Here is a 14,062-nt window from a genome sequence, read left to right as displayed (position 1 = left end):
CCTGTACGTTCAAGATTTTCGATTTTTTTTCGTTCCAGCATATGAAGTATCCAGGATTAGGAGATGCGAGTTTTGTTTTTATCTGGTCATCTGATCGATCAGCGTTCATCCGTTTGATTCCAAACCATCGTGGTTGTCAGCAGTGTGGCCTAATTCTGCATCGTTCGCCAATACACACCAGAAGCCTGAACCCTACCGACTCACACACCAACCCAGCAAAGCAGCTGAAAGCAACCAAGATAAAACTCGCAACATCAACAGCAGTCAGATGGTCTCTGATTCTGCACTCACCGCCGGCTGCACCAGTAACTGACCTCACACGGTGGCTAGCTGCCACCTGCCATCGCCGCCGTAGCCTGCCTCATCAGCCCATCATCGAGTTTGCTCTGTGAATCCATCCTTGGACTCGCTCTCTGGTATTGCAATAAATTCTCTCATTGTTCTGTGCAGCGAATATGGTTAAAATTATGTGTTACGAAATTTCTTGATAACATGAAAATTTCGCCGATGTTAGCTGAAACAAAACATAGCTAAAACTATTCAATCTCTTGCCGTTCAAGTTGATACCATGGAAATTTCTTCAAACGTTGTGCCGGCTTTCGTTTTGTTTGCTTCCAGAGCATCGTGAACACCAGTAAATTGCCTGCCGTTTTTTTTTTCTCTTTTGACTAAAGGCAGAAGCAGACACGTCTAATCCGTCGTCCGGAGGCGAACCCACTCCCACCACCACCAGACAAACAGCCGAACCGAGGGACGCCTCCATCATACACCCACGCACGAGCGGAATCCCAACGCCCCAGGCCATTCGTGCGCGCGCGGGAGCATGGAGTTTTCCATTCCGGCCGCTGGCGCGTCCAACCGAGGCGAGGCTTTGACGAAGGGGTTAGTGCTAGTGAGGACGGAGGAGCCAGGGGCAACAAAAACAAAGGCGGGAGGCGCCCTCCGAGGCCCCGGCACCGGAGCAAGTCCCGCCGGTTTTCCCTGCCCGAAGCCGCGGCCGTCCCACGCCGGTCAAACGAGCATGACAAAACGATTGCTGCAACCAATTGATCCTACTCTACTAGCTAGAAGTAGTACTTGACTTGAGTTGGGATCGTGTCATGAGAGCAGGCAGCGGCAGCGCTGCAGGCGTCGGGATCAGCGAGGCCATCTTTGCAGTACGCCTCCTGGTGGCTTTTGTTTTGTTGCTGCGAGGCACTGAAAGCAAGGAGAAGCCCAGCCACTAGCCGAGTTTTTTTTTTCTACTACTACTCCGTGTGTTGTGCACTGTCTGTTGTGCCCATGTTACGTGCTGCGCCTTTGGGTTGCAGGGTTCGGGCCACTAGGGATCGCGGTGCCGGCCGGCGGCCTCTGCTGTCCATTGCCGCCATGCACGCGCACGTGAGGCGCCGGGACAAAGTTTCCCTTGGGAAGAGGGTGATGATGGCCCAATAGGGCATAGTGCACTACAGTCTGCACTCTGCAGCAGCACTTGTGCCCGTCATCGAAGTTTCCAGAGACATGGACTCCTGCTCTGGCTGTCTAGCATGGGCTAGCTGCTACTAATGGGGGAATCATTTAGGATCGGCAAGTGTGTGTCAGTAACTCGAACATAAATGGCTCTGCTGCCACCAGGATAGAACCACTCCACATTTGCAAGTAATTTGTTGACTATACTTTGATTTGAGCTACAGCTTACAGGTTGGCATTGGCTAGCGGCTAAGGTGTATTACCCTGGTCGGCTATACAGTCTTCTAACAGAGCTACCCAGCCTACTCTGCACTGGACGCTTGCTGTGTAGGGTCAACCACCAACGTGGTCAGGGCCGGGAGGGAGGCAGGCGGTGCCCACGACGCGGCGGGACATTCGCCCGGGCGCTGTCGTCACCTGCGCATCACCCACACGGCCACACGGCCACCCGCTTCCCTTGCTCTACTTTAATCCCTCTGCCTAAACAAAGCGGCGAGCAGGTCGATCGAAGATTTGGATCAGCGGCTAATTATAATCGCTTCTTGCTCGTCGGAAGCGGAGGAGCTCGTCTCTCCATGCACGCAGCTGAGAGCTCCGACATGGCGCAGTGTGCCGCGGCGAGGTAGCCTCGCCCGTCGTTGACTTCTTGACCCTGCTGACTTCCCCCCCGGTGGTGGAACCGTGGAAGGAGCGCGCTGCGCGCGTGCTTGGTTTCGCGCTCGCCTATGCGCTGTCCGTTTGCTGTTGCTTCTCCTGATCTCCTCCTACCCCGCCGGGGCTCGCGCCCCGACACCGCCGGCCCGTGCGCTCCGACCACCTCGTGCACCGCCTCTTCCTTTTATTCCAGCATGGGCCGGTCACAAGCGAGCAGAGGCGAACGCTCACGCGGTGGCGGTGCCGGTGCGTTGGTGCGTCGCGATGCTCACGGTCACGGGGTTGTTCTCTTCCTGTCCGAATGAACCAACCAAAATGCTTGAGAGCGCAGAGTGCCTCCAGGTACCGACAGGACAGGCAGATACTATGTCCTACGCAAGTTGTCCTCCGTCCGCATCGTGGGCGCGTGTGTGATTCCGTTCGACCAGTCGGCGTCGACTCACTCGCGTCGTTCACCTTCTGAAGGGAAAGCAAGAGGTAGCTAGCTAGCTAGGCAGCTAGCGGACAACAGCGACGGCGATGGTTGCAGGCATCGGCAGACCGGCGTTTGTCCCCCTGAACTGACCGATCGACCAACCAGATCACAAAACCCGGCCGCTTGATTCTAAGCGACAGCGCGCGACGCCGACCCCTCACCGCCTGTGCACTCGCACTCGCAGGCCTGGGGTTTGCTTGCAGCAGTAGGCAGCACGAACGCGACAACGCGTCACGCATCAACAGGACGCGGCACTTGGCACTTGACGGAGGTGAGGTTTCACCGAACAAAATTAGAACGAACCACTGATGATGCTGCTGCCCCCCTTCGGTTCATGCCGTCGTATGATGGCGCCACCAATTCCCCGGTCGTATTTCTTTCTCGTCAGCTATCAAATCGGCCAGCTAATTCGATCGCCTGCTACGCTAATCCTACTGCTAGCTCTCTCTCTCTCTCTCTCTCTCTCTCCGTACGCTGTGACGGATTAGTTTTGCGATCCCGACAAGGGAAGCATTTAAGCCAGGGTCGACGATTAGGAAGGCAAGTGCAAGGCCCGGGGTGGCCGGCACTCGCGCCGCAAAGCGTGGCGACTGCTTGCATTGCGTGCAAAGTCATAAACATGTGCCGCTCCCTTGACCTGCCATTATGCCACCCCCGCCCCCCCAGCTGTTGCTGTCAGTGTCACAGCAGGAGCCTAATTAAGCCTCCCGGATTGATTAAACAACAAACAGGCGGCTTTGGTCCGGTCCGGTCTGGTTAGGTAGACAGACACATCCATTACGTCCTACTAGTAGCAGCTAATGACATGCTGCTGCTAATCTATCCTGGTTAATTCCTCCGGCGTCGTGCCCTCTGACCACTGACCAGACCCGTCGCCGGCGTCGTGTGTGAAACGCAGGCCCGGACGGCAGGGGCAAAAGGGGCCCCTCCCCTCCTGACGCCTGTCGACGACACGCACCGGCACCCGTCGTGTCGCGGCGGAGACCGGCGGCGACGGGCCGATTGGTTGATGCCCATCCGCGCGCGCGCGTGTTATTACTGCGACTTGGCCGCGCGCTAACCTTCGCTTTGCCTTGCCGTGTGTCTTTCTTCCCCCGCGCCTCTTGTTGTGTTGCCGTCGCGACAGCGACGCGGTCAAGAACACCTACCGAACAAGCAAGCGAAGCCGGCAGGCCCAGGGGACCGAGCTAGCGACGGAGCCATCTTTGTCTCTCATGGTGGTAGCTGGTCCAGGGCCCCTCTCCGGCGTGCGGTGCGATCTGCACCGTCGCCGTTGACGAAACCTTTTGCTCATCCGTCGCTGTGCCTGTCGTGTGGAAGACGACGACGACCTTCGATCGTCCAAGTAAGACCGGAGTTAGGCACAAACTACATGGTTAATTCCGAACACCAATTGCTCTTTCATTATGTTAGTAGTTAGTTACTTAGTACTAGTACAAGTGGTTCCTATCACTCGTTGATCAGCGAGCAGTTGGAGAAGCTCCAAGAACTTCAGCGGAAACACAAGCAAAGCAACGATGAATAGGACGACAGTGGAAGGGGCACTACGCTACTGCGGGCACTGTTCGCTCTGGTTGCGTTAGCTGGGATGTCCATTTCGCGCGGCAACATCCTGGGGGCGAAACGGGCAAGCAGCACAATTATTTTGCCGCGGCAGGCAAAGGACAGGGTTGCACTGGAGGCATCATCATCAGAGCATCAAAGGCAGCAGGGATACCAACAGAAGGCACAATATCTGGCTATCTGCTGGCAACCTGCCACAGACAAACGAGGGAACAAATGAAATGCCTGGAGCTGCGTCCCAAGCACAAGCACCCACGTTCATCAGAGCTTGCAGCGACGAGTAAATATTCCGGGCATTCAATCGATCCACCTGCTGCTCCTGTCTCCCTGACGCCGCCGGGCCACCGATCAGGGTGCCAGAGGTCAGGAGCAGCCGGTTTTGCTTCTGAATGAACCAGCACAAACATTCAAGTTTGAACATTGAAATCCAAAAGGGGAACCGGAGAAGTTCGGCTCAGGATCAAGATTTACATCTTGTTTGCGTTATGAAATAAAAAAAATACTAACAACAACAACTAATGAACTGATTCAAAGGGATGAGGAAAACAACCTAGCTGAACTGAACACCCGCATCAGCCTAGTCCCCTGACTAAGCTGTAAACTCACTAGGCAGCATCCAGCTAGCTTTCTTCAGCCGTGCATCCGGCTTATTGCGTCCTAGGAGTGTAGCGCCCTAAGTTATTTGCAGCTGATCGATCTCGGTCGTTCATTGGCTCCCCGTGCTGTCGCTGCCGGCGTCACTCCGTATTGTGATCCTCCGCACCGATTTCACAAATGCACTGCAAAATGAGAGGGCAACAATGGTGAGCGTTTTTCAGTTTATTAGGCATCGAAAGGAGTGGTAAAATGGTAATACGTTCGTTTGGGATTGTAAAAGCTAATTGAAGAGGAAATTGCTGATGTGCTCACCTGAAAGGCTCATCGCCGACGTGCTTCTCCTCGCCGGTGGCGGTGCGGTAAAGCACGTGGCTCCTCAGGTCAGCGTTGTCGAAGCGGAACATGGCAGCCAGGCGGGCGTACAGCTCGTCGAACGTGCCCAGCGCCGAGAGGTCGAGGTTCCGGCCGACGGAGTCCGACTTGACGAACACCTTGCACTGCCCGGGCTCCCACAGGTTGTTCTTTGTAGGACTGCCCTCGGTGACGCCGGAGCCGGAGCCGTCAGGTGTGTTGGGCCCTTTCTCGGCGTCGCGGTCGGGCTTAGGCGCCCCTTCCCCGGTGGCTCCCGGCGAGGTCGGGCTGTTACAATTCATCTGCTCCTCGGTCAGTATCGCCCGTCCGAACAGCATTATCCTCGCCGGCTTGACGTCGTCGTCGGCCTTCTTGGAGGCAGCTGATGGTGGAGAGCGCGGCGCGTCTTGGCGAGGCGGCGGCGGGATGCCGATTGCCAAGTCGGTGCTGATCCTTGGCGCGGGAGGGGTGGTGTGGTGATCAGCGGGGCGGAAGCCGCAGAACAGCAGGCCTTGCTGCAGGTTGCCGACGTGGAGATCCGAAAAGAATGGAGCGAATTGCGCATGCCTGGCTCCCTGTATGCCTGCAGCGGCGCTGCCGTCCGGGAAGGGGAATAAGGGGACGAGGGCGTGGGGGTGGGGGTTTTGGTCGTGGTGTGGGCGCGGGTGGGGCGCCAGCGGCGGAAGCGGGTGGGCGGCGGGCGGGAAGCCCGGGTCGAAGAGCGGCTGGCCCTCCAAGGGGAACTCCGGGATGCGCGGCTTCTTGCGCGGCGTGAAGCTGGGCAGGTGGAGGTTGGGCATGCTCGACACCTGCTCGACCAGCCACGGGCACACGCGCTTCACGTTCTGCAGGAGCTCCGGCTCGTCCCAGGCCACCTGCGAATAGGGCAATTCGAGAGCCAACCAACCGCCACGATGATTTCCGATTTGCCAACGGTTCAAGAAGAAAATCTCTCGCTCATGAAGAATGTCTCCTACCTGGAGGAGACGCCAGGGCGACTGTGGCCAGCGGGTGGGGTCGGCGGCCTTGACGCCGGCGATGGTGCCCATGAACCAGCTGATCCGCGACGAGTCCTCGGTCTCGAACGCCATCTTGAACCGCATGCCGGGGCACCACGGCACCTGCATGGACGCCCTGACCGCGGCCGCGCGCACGCAGAACTCCGGCGTGCTCGCGCGCGGGTAGTGAACCACCTCGAACGGCTGCCCGGCGGCGGCCAGCCTCGCCGCCGCGACCACGTCCTCCGGCGGGACCTTGCCGCCCGGGTAGCGCGCCCCGCCTCCCGCATTGCCCCGCACCTGCAGGGCCCCGAAGGCGTCCCCCCACCCGGCGAAGCCGTCGTCGCCCCCGGCGCCGGCGCCGAACCCGCGCTTGGCGCGGCGGAGGCCCACGTGGATCCTGCCGTTCGCTTCGCGCACGAAGACGACGGAGTCGCCGGCCAGGAGCCTCTTCTTGTTGACGAAGTTGCTCCAGCCCGTGGTGAGCAGGTGGCGGCGCGGGGTGCCGCGGTATATGTGGCGGAACGACCATTCGACGCCGTGCACGTCCCTGGCGTAGACGCTCTGCACGGGCGGCCGGGCGCGGTAGTCCAGCTCCGGGAAGATTGTCTCGGCGCAGAACCGCGGCACGGAGAAGCCGCCGCCGTTGTTGGCGTCGGACTGTGTCAGCGTCTTGGCGAAGGACGCCTGGTTGGGCTGCTGCGGCTGCTGGTCGCCCCCCGCGGCGGCGGCGTCGCCCACGTCCACCACCGGCTCCCCGGAGCGGAGCGGGACGAGGCGTATCCTGGCGTAGACCTCGTCGGTGTGCGGCTCGGCCATGAACCTGACTGCCGCGACGCGGCACGGCACGAAGGGCGGGACGGCGGCGGCCGGCAGGTCGACGGCGGCGCTGGCCTGCTCGGCGTGGCCCTGCGGGAAGTAGTAGACCGCGGCGCCCACGGGCGGCACGGTGCACATGGAGCCCGCGGACGCCAGCCACAGCTGCGGGCTCACGCCCCCCTCGGCGGCGGCGCCACCGTCGATCATCACCTCCTCCTCCAGCTGCTCCGGCTGCGGCGGCGGCGGCGGCGGCGGCATCCGCTCCGCGAACGTGAGCATCCCTAGCCGCGTCGGCGCGCAGGCTGCAGCAGACATGGCTCCCTCCCTAGTCCCTAGTCCACGAGGAGTGCTGCTGCCTCCCCGGTAGGGGGGGATGTGTGTGGACTCTAATACTAGTAGTGGGGGTGTGCTGGCTGGAGCTGCGGTTGCCGGGGAGCGGGCGGTTCGGGCGGGACGTGGAACGGTGGAAGGAGTCCTCCGTCTTGTGTGCACAGTGGCCAGTAACAAACCCTCCGCGCTCCTGCAGTTGCTTGTAATCGGCCGTTGCACCAGTGAGAGAGAGGATATCTGGATATGGCGTCGCCAGGGAGCGGCGGAGCGTGAGTTTGGGGTGAAACTTTCGCCTGGACAAGCGGGGGCGTGTGGACTGTGGTGGAGTAGAGCCGTCAGCAAAGCCTTAGCCGTAATAAGCAGAGTACAATGAGTAACAATAACAACGCACGGTCGATCCGATCGTCTTGGCTGCCTGTTGGTAGCAGGGAGGACGGACACAAACTACGGTGCCAAATTTTGATGAAAAATCCAAGTCTCGATTCGTGATAAGGGCAGATTGACTATACTGTGTAAATGGTGTCAATGGTAGTGAGATACGTCTATCAGCGCAAGCATCTTTGTTCGCAAGGCTTTGACAATGCATTGCCGACACGGAGTTAATTTCCCACAAACACGGGCACGTTGAGGGTGATGGGCTAGCCTGAACGGTGCCCCCTTCTTTTATCATCATCCGAAAACCGAGCATCTTGACTTGTCGAATAAACAAAACCGCACCAACGTCACCTCGTCCTCGATCGCTTTCTACAGTTGGGTTGCATACTTAGGTTGTCTAGGAATAATCTGACTTGGTTTGAAAGCACTCTTCGCATCCTAGCTAGCTTTCTCTGTTCTAAAAAAACGAAGGGAAAACAAAGTCCTGAATCACGTACGAACTTCAGCCTACTGACAGGTTCGTTTCACCGTACGTACGTTTTTTTTAATACGCAGGAGAGCTTTACAAACTTCGCGGAGCCTGGCTCACGCAAGACGCTTGCACATTATAGAGGTATGCAAGAGGGACCACCAGCAAGAAGTTCCAACAGAGGGGCTGTTGGTCGATCGTACTAATTGTCTTTGCTTCCACGCTCTGAGATTTAAACGTGCGATATGTGCACTGTATTTACACCTACGTATATTTTTATTGTTCACAGAAAACAAGCGGTTGCTCGCTCCCATTTCCTTATAGCAGATACTACCTCCTCTTTGAGCTGAATCTTTTTTGTAAATGTCATATATTGAACAATGGATGGAAAAGTATGTCTTATCTGGAGCTACTAAATTGGGATGTCTGTTTAGCGAGTAATCAGTTTAACGAGGCTTAGAAATAGACTTCTTTAGTTGCTTTAGCCATGAAATATAGATTTAGTATTAGCCGTTTGAGGTCGTTGCGCTCACACCACCTGCCGCGCGTTGTTGTAATCCTCTTCATTGCTTCTTCTTAACATAAAGATGTGCGGTTCTCTTGAGAGAAAAAAAGAAAGTAGTTTTTTTATATAAACCGGATCCATAATTTTTCATGCATCAGGCAACCGTATTGCAAGAGAGTATAGCACTACGGAGCAGCTAGGGCGGGGGTACGTTCAGCACTAGTGCGAAGGTGCCAGCACGCATCTAGCGCGTCGTCGTTCACCGCCGTGTCCTCCGCGAATCCGCTCGGAGCGGAGGGATATCCGCAACCGCCCCGTGTCCAACTTAAAAATAACTCACTCACACCTAGTTCCGCTCGATCCGTGGCTTGGCTGCCGGTTACATGCTTACTCTTACATCACCCACCACACTACGCATCCTGAATAGGACTGATCCTGGCATTTTATGGGCCAGGGACAAAATAGAAAGAAAGAGCCTTTGTATTGGATATATGTAATTTTCTCTCAATGTCATATTTTGATACTTATTAAATAATATGAAGTCTACATCATGCATCTAAGGTATAACTAAATATTGATTATTTTCTATTTTAAAACTTTACTACAAACTTTTAGTTTCATAGTTATACAAACCAAATGCTTAATTAAATCTAATATATCTGCTGCTAATATATACTTATGAATACCAAATTTACTTTCACCTCAATCCTATCTAAAATAAGCACTAATTCTCTAACATAGTTTTGCGAAAATGGTGCAGAGGCAGAAGCTAATATATATACACCCATACTCACCCTTATGTGCTCTATTATTTAATAAGATAATTTAGTACAATATATGGTTAGTTGTTTTTAGGTAAAAGTTCATTTTACTCCCCTCATCTATCCATTTTATTCGCTTAATCCCTTGAACAAAATTTAGGATCACTTTACTCCCCCGAACTATTTCATTTGGTCTAATTTACCCCCTAATTATATTTCTCCTTTTTGTTTCTCCATGTATGAGTTGAATTTTGAGTTCAAATTTTGTGAGGAGATAGAAAATATGATGCCTTATGTTAAAAATTATACTAAGAATTTTCATAGTTATTTTCATAGGTTAAGAATATTTAATACAAAATTGATCTTAGATATATAAAACTGTACAAAAAGTAATCTAAAAAATTGCTAATGTATTTTTATAATGTAGAGCATCATGTTATAAGTCAATTGGTAAAAATCTGAAATTAAAACTCAACTTGTACGTGAAGAAATAAAAAAGAGAAAATCTAATTAGGGGTAGATTGGACCAATGAAATAGCTCGGGGGAGTAAAGTGAGCCTAAATTTTGCTTAGGGGTTCAGTGGACAAAGTAAATGGACATTTTCCTATTTTTATTTGGCTCATTTCTCTAATATCTTTCACGCAATTGTTATGCTATCCCGAATGAATTAATATCTTTATTTACACTTTGCTTTTGAAAAAATTCTATTATCACATTAGCTTCAATTCTTAGCATTGCCCTATGTCCGCGTGCGGGCTATGAGTGTCAACGAACCAGAATAGTCGATTGATAGTCTTGGGCTCATAGCCCATGTCACCAGTGAAGGACGGAGCAGATAACCAGTTACGAGAATAATTCGTGTTGTTAGTTGTAGTACTAAATAGCAGCAATATCCGAACAGCTACATATATGTGTTTAATGATCTGCGTATATTGTTTAGGAGTAACCTTTCCAGCCGCGGGGTCCTGGGCGGCCGCCCCGCTCGCCCTGTCCCAGGGCCGGGCCTGCGGCGGGAGCCGTAACGGCCAGAGGCCACCTGCCCCGCGTCCACGGCGAAGCACGCGGGACACCGATCAAGGCACGGAACGGACCAGGGTTCGCGGCTGGCCGGTTGGGCGAAACGAGAGGGGTTAAGGTTTGGAGAGTTTGACGAAGACAGGTAACCTCCAGCAGCAACCGAGCAAGATGCTCCCAGCAGCAGCCGGTAGTGTAGCAGTAACCTCCAGCAACAGCAGCTGCCGCGCTAGATGCCCCCGAGCGAGCGGGGGCCCACGGGCCCGTGTGGACAAGGACAGCTACGGGACGCCCCCGCTGGCTTGCTTGGTGACTCTGCGTCACCCGCAGGGACAAGTCCACGTCGCTGGCGTGGGCTGGATGGGGACGGGGCCCGACGCGTGGCCCGGACCGGACCAGGAGACATGCGTCGGCCGGGTTGCTGTCCTGTCGCGCGCGTGGGAGGGGATTTTTGTCGCCGCCGATGCGTGCCGCGCGCGCGCCACGGCTTCGTCTGCGGATCGCCGTAGGCTAGTGTGGAGTCGGGGTCTCGGGGATGCTGGGACGGGGAGTCCCTCACTCCCTCCTGCTGCTACTGCTGCCGCCGGGTCCCCCTCACCGCTGCTTTGTCTATCGAGCCGTCCCGGTCACCGGCGGCGTACAGGAACCGGGTCTTCCTCACACGCCAAGGTGCCTACTGCCCAGGGTAAGGTTGATAATACATGATGCAGAAACTGCAGGGCCATTTCTTCTTCCCCACAAATAATATGAAAAAGAATGTGCCAAATTGCATTCTCAAGCATACATTATGACTGAAAGCTACCGTCAGTCTTGAGCCAACTAACGACAAGGCCCACCCCAAAAGTATGAAACTACGAATGGATGCACTACGATGGCGTCTGGAGTTGTAGTTTATGCGCACATACAGTACAAGATACGATACGTCGCCGTATCCTGATTAGATGTCACTAATATATATCCATATGATCAACGATCCCGTCCTGTTTGAACCAGCACCATGACACCATGTCCATGTGGCAACGAGGAAGCCAACAAGAAACCAAGCTCTGGAGAGCCGCTCCACCTGACGCACACGGCGATGGCGACCCGAGTAAACCCCTGACCGCTGCTCGCTCACGTCGCGGCTGATCACGCGCGATTATATTAGCACCGATATGATTGGCCTTATTAAAACTCACGACGGATATATAGACGTACGTACCCACCACTCTTTTATTCGGCGGTTGGAATCTCGCTGTCCGGACCGTCAGATCGTCGCCAGTGTGCATAAGCATACGGAAATGGCTTCCATCCACAGTACAAAAGGTCCTCCGTCCTCCGGACAGGGCCCAGGGTTCAGGGGACTTGGAGGAGGGGCTGCAGGCTTTGGCGGTATACGTGCGGTGTTGGATCTGCAGGCTTTGTTTGTTCTCCGGCGACACGCCGGGGCCGCCCCTACTGTTCTCCGATGTGACGCCTCCGATCCAACACTAGGATAGGAATAGGATTGTCCCTACGTGCGTTTTGTACCCACAGTGGCATGGCATGGCAGGTCTGCCTGCCTCTGTCCCACGGACACCTTGCACTGTACCTACATGCATGCAACTACGCAAAGGCCAGGGTACTCTCTGTCTCTCTCTTTCTCTCTCTCTCAACAAGTTAACAGATCACCGAATGGGCAAGCATAAAAAAAGTTCGTGCATACAAAGAACTGTTGAACTGGTAGTAAAGATCGAGCTTTTACCGCTGAACAACGAAAAGAATGCCGAGTCTAAAATCGGCAGCAACCGGTTCCTCCAGCGGTCAGTTCCTATAGCCGGTCTAGTAAGACTAACTTATCTGACCGGTAGGCACGACCGGTCTAACCGGTCAAACAATAGTCCGAGTAGAATTGAGGAGTCCTGCTATATTAAGATTTGTAATAGAATTTTCTTACGGGGCAAGTGCGGTTGATTGAGGCTAACACCCAATCGAACAAAAAAATTATCTTTACCTTTATCACCAAATCCTAATCTTTTCCAATCCCTTTGCTTTCCTCCTTCGTCTCAACAGCGGTTGAGAATGTTCTGAGTGGCCTGCTGATCTCAAATAAACTCTAGGCGCATCATCCCTAACAGGGTCCCCTGGTGCTGACCGGTTCAACCGGTTTGACCGCCTAGGCAACCGATCTGACCGGTCTGTCTGCTGAAAATCCAACTTCTGCCATTGAGTGTTCTAAAGCCACTGAGAACGAAGTGGATGATTGGAGGAAACCTCTTATTAATTATTTACTCCCAGGTGCTCAGTTGACCGAAAAGTTCGACGATGGGCTTTTAAGTTCACTTTGGTTGATGGTGGATTATGTCATTGAACCGCGGCGGATTTGCTTTTAAAGTGCTTGATTCTAGTCAGGCCAGAGTAGCCATGCGAGAGGTTCATGAAGGAATTTGTGGTACGCATCAGTCAGCTCCTAAGATGAAGTGGCTTCTTAGGCAAGCTTGTTTTTATTGGCCTAATGTGATAGCAAATTGTTTTTGCTACTACAAAGGATGTGAAGAGTGTCAAAAGTTTAGGGATGTCCAGATGGTGCCTGCTGTGTTGATGCACCCTATTATTAAGCCATGACCTTTTCGAGGATGGAGATTGGATTTTGTTGGTAAAATTCATCCTTCTTCATTAAAAGGATATTGTTTTGTGATAGTGGCTACTGATTATTTCACCAAATGGATCGAAGCAATACCCCTTAAAAATATGACACATCGGGAGGTAATTGAGTTTGTTAGAGAACATATTGTGCATAGGTTTGGCATTCCACAAACTTTAACTACGAATCAAGGGACTTCATTCATATCCAAAGATGTGCATGAATTTGTTGAATCCTATGGTATTAAATTGCTCAATTCATCTCCATATTATGCTCAAGCTAATGGTCAAGCCGAGTCTAGCAACAAGATTTTGATTAAGCTCATCAAGAAAAAGATAGAAGAGAATCTTAGAAGGTGGCATGAGGTATTATCTGAAGCTTTGTGGGCTCATCGTATTTCTAGACATGGTGCGACTAAAGTTACTTCTTTTGAGTTTGTCTATGGTCAAGAAGCTATTTTGCCCGTCAAGGTGAATCTAGGCGCATATAGGTTGGCTAAGCAAAATAATCTTGATGTTGATACTTATCATGCCTTGATGATGGACAATGTTGATGAGATGACCGATAAGTGATTGGAGGCTTTGAAAGAGATTGAGAAGGACAAAATTCGAGTTACTAGAGCATATAACAAGAAGGTAAAAGCTAAATCTTTTCAGGTTAATGATCTGGTTTGGAAGACGATTCTACCTATAGGGATCAAGAGCAACAAATTTGGCAAGTGGTCTCCAAGTTGGGAGGGGCCATGCAAGATTGTGAAGGCGTTTTTTGAAAATTCCTATATGGTAGAAACTTTGTAAGGACAACAGTTGCCTAGAGCTCTTAATGGTAGGTACTTGAAGAAGTATTATCCAAGTGTTTGGCAAGATGCTTAATGCAACATGGTCGGTATCTTCAAATATCGCCCTTAGAATGAATGGCTCGTGAATTCTGTAAGGAACATCGCCCTTAAGCTTATTTTTATTTTTTAGTACGCAATGCTTTCTTAAAAAATAGGGGGGCATGTGTTGGAGCTCAAAATTGGCAGCAAGCCTATCAGGCTGGGACCAACCGGTCAGACCGGTTCCTCCAGGTGGTCTGACCGGTCCTGGATCCTATAGTC

At 53.0% G+C, this 14,062-nt stretch overlaps 1 protein-coding gene across 2 annotated transcripts; it reads right to left on the bottom strand.

The window, feature by feature from the left end:
- Positions 1 to 4,543: 4,543 nt before the first annotated feature.
- On the bottom strand, positions 4,544 to 7,558 carry LOC117862703 (auxin response factor 8). 2 transcript variants are annotated; one of them, XM_034746203.2, is made up of 3 exons: positions 6,067 to 7,558; positions 5,051 to 5,964; positions 4,544 to 4,920 (listed from the first exon to the last, which is right to left on the bottom strand). In XM_034746203.2, the coding sequence occupies exons 1-3, from the start codon at positions 7,219 to 7,221 to the stop codon at positions 4,848 to 4,850; spliced, it is 2,142 nt and encodes a 713-aa protein (XP_034602094.1). In that variant the 5' UTR covers positions 7,222 to 7,558; the 3' UTR covers positions 4,544 to 4,847. The 2 variants fall into 2 exon arrangements, with proteins under 2 accessions (XP_034602094.1, XP_034602093.1); XM_034746202.2 differs by having other exon boundaries at positions 5,051 to 7,556.
- Positions 7,559 to 14,062: the final 6,504 nt, after the last annotated feature.

This window comes from Setaria viridis, chromosome 7 (assembly GCF_005286985.2).
Source record: "Setaria viridis chromosome 7, Setaria_viridis_v4.0, whole genome shotgun sequence".
NCBI classification, from domain to species: Eukaryota; Viridiplantae; Streptophyta; class Magnoliopsida; order Poales; family Poaceae; genus Setaria; species Setaria viridis.
This window is presented reverse-complemented; position numbering and strand designations above follow the sequence as displayed.

Excerpts from the sequence above, each read along its gene's own strand:
- LOC117862703 (XM_034746202.2), bottom strand. The coding sequence starts at position 7,221 with ATGTCTGCTGCAGCCTGCGCGCCGACGCGGCTAGGGATGCTCACGTTC. Across the intron at positions 4,921-5,050 it reads GTCGGCGATGAGCCTTTCAG|TGCATTTGTGAAATCGGTGC; the intron begins GTGAGCACATCA and ends CTCATTTTGCAG.